Source organism: Chaetura pelagica, unplaced genomic scaffold (genome assembly GCF_000747805.2).
Source record: "Chaetura pelagica isolate M959 unplaced genomic scaffold, ChaPel_1.0 scaffold137, whole genome shotgun sequence".
Taxonomy (NCBI): domain Eukaryota; kingdom Metazoa; phylum Chordata; class Aves; order Apodiformes; family Apodidae; genus Chaetura; species Chaetura pelagica.
This window is the reverse complement of record NW_009953947.1, coordinates 2,477,285-2,481,343: the sequence shown is the minus strand read 5'-3', so window position 1 is coordinate 2,481,343 and position 4,059 is coordinate 2,477,285. Positions and strand designations below refer to the sequence as shown.

At 38.1% G+C, this 4,059-nt stretch overlaps 1 protein-coding gene across 1 annotated transcript in view; it reads left to right on the top strand.

Annotated features, from left to right (window-relative positions):
• Nucleotides 1-4,059, top strand: part of CCDC146 (coiled-coil domain containing 146) — a 41,287-nt gene that overhangs the window by 4,459 nt on the left and 32,769 nt on the right. The window contains exon 3 of the mRNA XM_010001806.1: nucleotides 1,281-1,490. Within this exon, the coding sequence (XP_010000108.1) occupies nucleotides 1,281-1,490 (210 nt within the window). The remainder of the gene's footprint in view (nucleotides 1-1,280; nucleotides 1,491-4,059) is intronic.

Here is a 4,059-nt window from a genome sequence, read left to right as displayed (position 1 = left end):
AAAAAAAAAAAAAAAAAAAAAAAAAAAAGGAAGTGATAATTTAAGTAGAAATGTTACAAAACCCAAAACCTTTTCTGCTATTTTATTTCAGCTGTGGTTATACAGTATAGTCAGTTGTATATTGTCTGTTTTTGTAGTTACCATCTCAACTCTATTCTTTAATTATATGTATTTTTGCTTTTGTTGCTAAGCCATAAATGCCATCTTTGAGCTAAAATTTCTGAGTAGAGTTTCTCAATATGCAAAATTCTACATCTCTTTGTTTTAAAAAATATTAAATATCAAATATATAAAGCAAGTAATAGAGTTCTTTATTCTCTTACATCATTTGTGACTAATTTTTGTATACCTTCATACAAAAGTTGGAATGTGGGAATGCTGAGACAGCACACACAATGATTTCTGTAGCATAAGAAATAGGTTTAGATGTTGAGCATTGTACATGAATTTTCACACTGTAGTTTCCTTTAAGACTTTTCCATAACAGTAAATGTATTTTACTAACAACCTTTCAGATCTGTTATTCAGGCATCACCACATGAGTTCCTAAGTATATTGTCAATGCTAGTTTCCTAACATCAACAATATTACAGTTTGTAATTTCTGTGGAGCTGAACTTTGGTGTTACAAGTCAGATCAGATAACTGATCCTGTCTACAAGCCTTATAAAAAGCTTCCTCAGGAGCCCTCAAATGCATTTACAGCTGTTGTGTCCTTCAATGAGTTACTTCACATACTGGTGAGACTACAGCAATAGCAACATACAATTCAGCACTGGCTAGGTGTCCTGGTGTTTACTAAGAAGTTAAAAGTGTAATCTAGTCCAGACTGGGCCTTGTCCTGGTGAATACTTCCCTGATATTTCATTGGCTCAGATTTAACCTTTGGCACTTCTTAGAATAAAACGGATTCCCTGTCTCTCCACTAGTCCTAGGAGGTGCTAGACAAATACATCAGTCTAATCAACCATCTTTGATCTGGTTAAAATTAGATGAGGTGAATCCCACTCCAACTCTTAAGTGTGCAGAAAAAAACCCCTCACATCAGATTCCCCTGCTCTCATGGCATCATAGGATAATTCAGGTTTGAACAGACCTCAGGAGGTCTCTGGTCCAATCTCCTGTTCAAGGCAGGGTCAACTGGGGTCAGACCAGATAACTCGGGACTTAATCCCATTATGTTATTGAAAACTTTGCAGTAAATATTATAGGTAGGTTAAAAAGTATAAATACAAACTTGTGTTTCTCATGGCTAGATCTAATTTTTTCTATTTAATGTAGTTTACAGGAATCTGTGACCCAGCTGTTGCAGGAAGCCAAACGTCTTAGTGTAGAACTGGAACAACAACAACATAAACTGGAAAAAGCAGAACAGTTTCCAGAAGAATGCTCCAGAGAAATTTCCCAACTAAGGCAGCAGCTTCTTAGTTGCCAAAATGAATATGATGCTATTAAAGATAGAAAGCATGAACTTCAGTTCAAGATGGAATGGTAGGTGATAGTGATCAAATGCTGCTAATTTTACCACAGCTTATCTAGAAAAATAATATCGTAGAATCTGATTCACACTTCTCTCCATTTTACGTGGACACATTTCTTGATGGCTGTTGTTAAACAAGTTGCCACAAAATGGCCCTGGTGAGACCTCAGATGGAGTATTGTGTCCAGTTCTGGGCTCCCCAGTTCAAGAGGGACAGGGATCCACTTGAGAGAGTCCAATGAAGGGCTACAAGGATGGTTAAGGGACTGGAACACCTGCCTTAGGAGGAAAAGCTGAGAGACCTGGGGCTTTTCAGTCTAGAGAGGAGAAGGCTGAGAAGGGATCTAATTAATGTCTAATTAATACATGAGGGCATCAAGAAGGCAGGGACAAGCTCTTTTCACTTGTGCCCTGTGATAGGATGAGGGACAATAGATTCAAACTCAAGCACAGGAAGTTCCACCTTAATATGAAGAAGAACTTCTTTATTGTGAGGGTTACAGAGCACTGGAACAGGCTCCCCAGAGAGGTTGTGGAGTGTCCTCTGGCGACTTTCAAGACCTGCCTTTCTGAGTGATCTGCCCTAGTTTTTTTTTGGTCCTGCTCAGGCAGAGGGGTTGGACTTGATGATCTTCGGAGGTCCCTTCCAACCCCTAATATTCTGTGATTCTGTGAAAATTTCCCTATTAACAGCCACATTTCAGTGATGAATAAAATTACCCTGGTCCAAGATTTGTAGATAGTTTTAGAGCATACTGTGGTGCCCTTTGAAATGCTGTTTAAATTTTACTACATTGTATGATTAACATTTAAGTAGGCAAAGTTAACAGGAACAATTCTAGTGTAGAACACTTTTCATACAAATGATTAATGTCTCAGAGACCTGGTGACTGGGATTTTGTGGAAACACTGTCATAAATAGACCAAATTCTATTTTTAACTTCAGAAACACAGTGTATCTAAGCTTTTATATTCAGGTATTTAAAGGAGGAGAAGTACTTGTATATTCTCATGTCAGAAAAATGAGAAATTTGCTGTGAAAGAAGTGGATACTTGACATTTCTATAAAAAGAAAAAAGCCCAGAATAAGCTTGGTATCATATATATTTTCATTATCTGCATATAAGATCATACTTGGAGCTTTTGTAGTTAAATTACAAACATTATTATGGCATTAAAAATATATACCTTTGGAGGTTAACTCATTTTCATTTTGTGGGGTGCTTGCTATTTTTACCCATCTTCAATCCGGCTGTAGCGTGACTGGTGCATATAAATACAAATAAATAGTGGCAGTGGCTCAGGAGTTAAAGCTATTTTTCTTCAAGGAGAGCAGAGGTACTGTAGAAGCTGCACAAAGCAGATTTTTCTGGCTGTTCTTTCTTGATTTTATTTTTTTGTAGAGCCAAATGTTTTCTCGAAGAGAGGAAGAAATTTGAGAAAGAAGCAAACTGGGAGTGGGAGAAATAAAGAAACATGGAAAGCATCTGGAAAAAATTATTTGCTATGAGATAACTAAGCAACAGGAAGTTTCCTGAAATAATTATTAAATACAGAATTTATTGCAATTTCCAAGCAGTCCAGAAACAAGCTCTTCAAAATGTCTTGGTTTTTACCCATTTGTCTTCATATCTTACAAACATTTTTTCACTGATTTTGCATGAGGGTTTATGTTTCAGCAATATTTACTCATGTTGTGTTTGTTATCTCTAGTCAAAGGGAGATTCCTACTTACCAAACAAAATGCAGTTGAGGTCTTGTTTCAATTACTGCATTAATTCTGGTATATGTATTGAATATACTATCCTGCAGATTAAAAGTACACTTTTTCAGTCTGTCATACTGTGAAAAATGTTCTTTTACTTTAATAAGAAGCTTCCTCTCTTTGGTCTTATGCATTGCATGAGATCAAAACCAGCTGTACAGTCTGACCAGAGGTTCACATGGTGCAGTATCTAAAGGCAACCAAAAGTGCAACCCCTGGCCATTTGCGATGCAGGGATTTCATGAGCCAAATACAATAATCTCTATCTAGGAATCCTCAGTTGACCCATCCTCCTTGAAATTCTCCTGTCTCCTCCTCAACTATATAAACTTATGGCATTGCAACACCCTGGGCAATGAGTTCCACAGATTAACTACACAAGAACTGCCACCTCTTCTCTATTTAGAACCTGATTTCTACCAGCTTCATGGCATGCCCTGTAGTACTTGTATTGGATGAGGGAGTGAACATCTGATCCTCTCTTCATATTCAGTGCTGCAGGATCATTTGGTATCAATTGTATCCCCCCCTCCTTAATTAGTCATCTTTCTAAACTGAAGACCTACAGATTATGGAATGTTAGAATCATAGAATCATCAAGGTTGGAAAAGACCTTCAAGATCAACAAGTCCAACCATCTGCCCTAGGTCCTCACCTTCTCGAGGTGCAGCGTCACCAAGGCCAAGTAGAGGGGCAGGATCACCTCCATCTTCCAGGTGGTCACACTATTCCTGATGCAGGCCAGGATGCTCCTTGGCCACCTGGGCACACTGCTGGCTCATGTTCAGCTGCCTGTCAATCAGCACCTGCAGGTC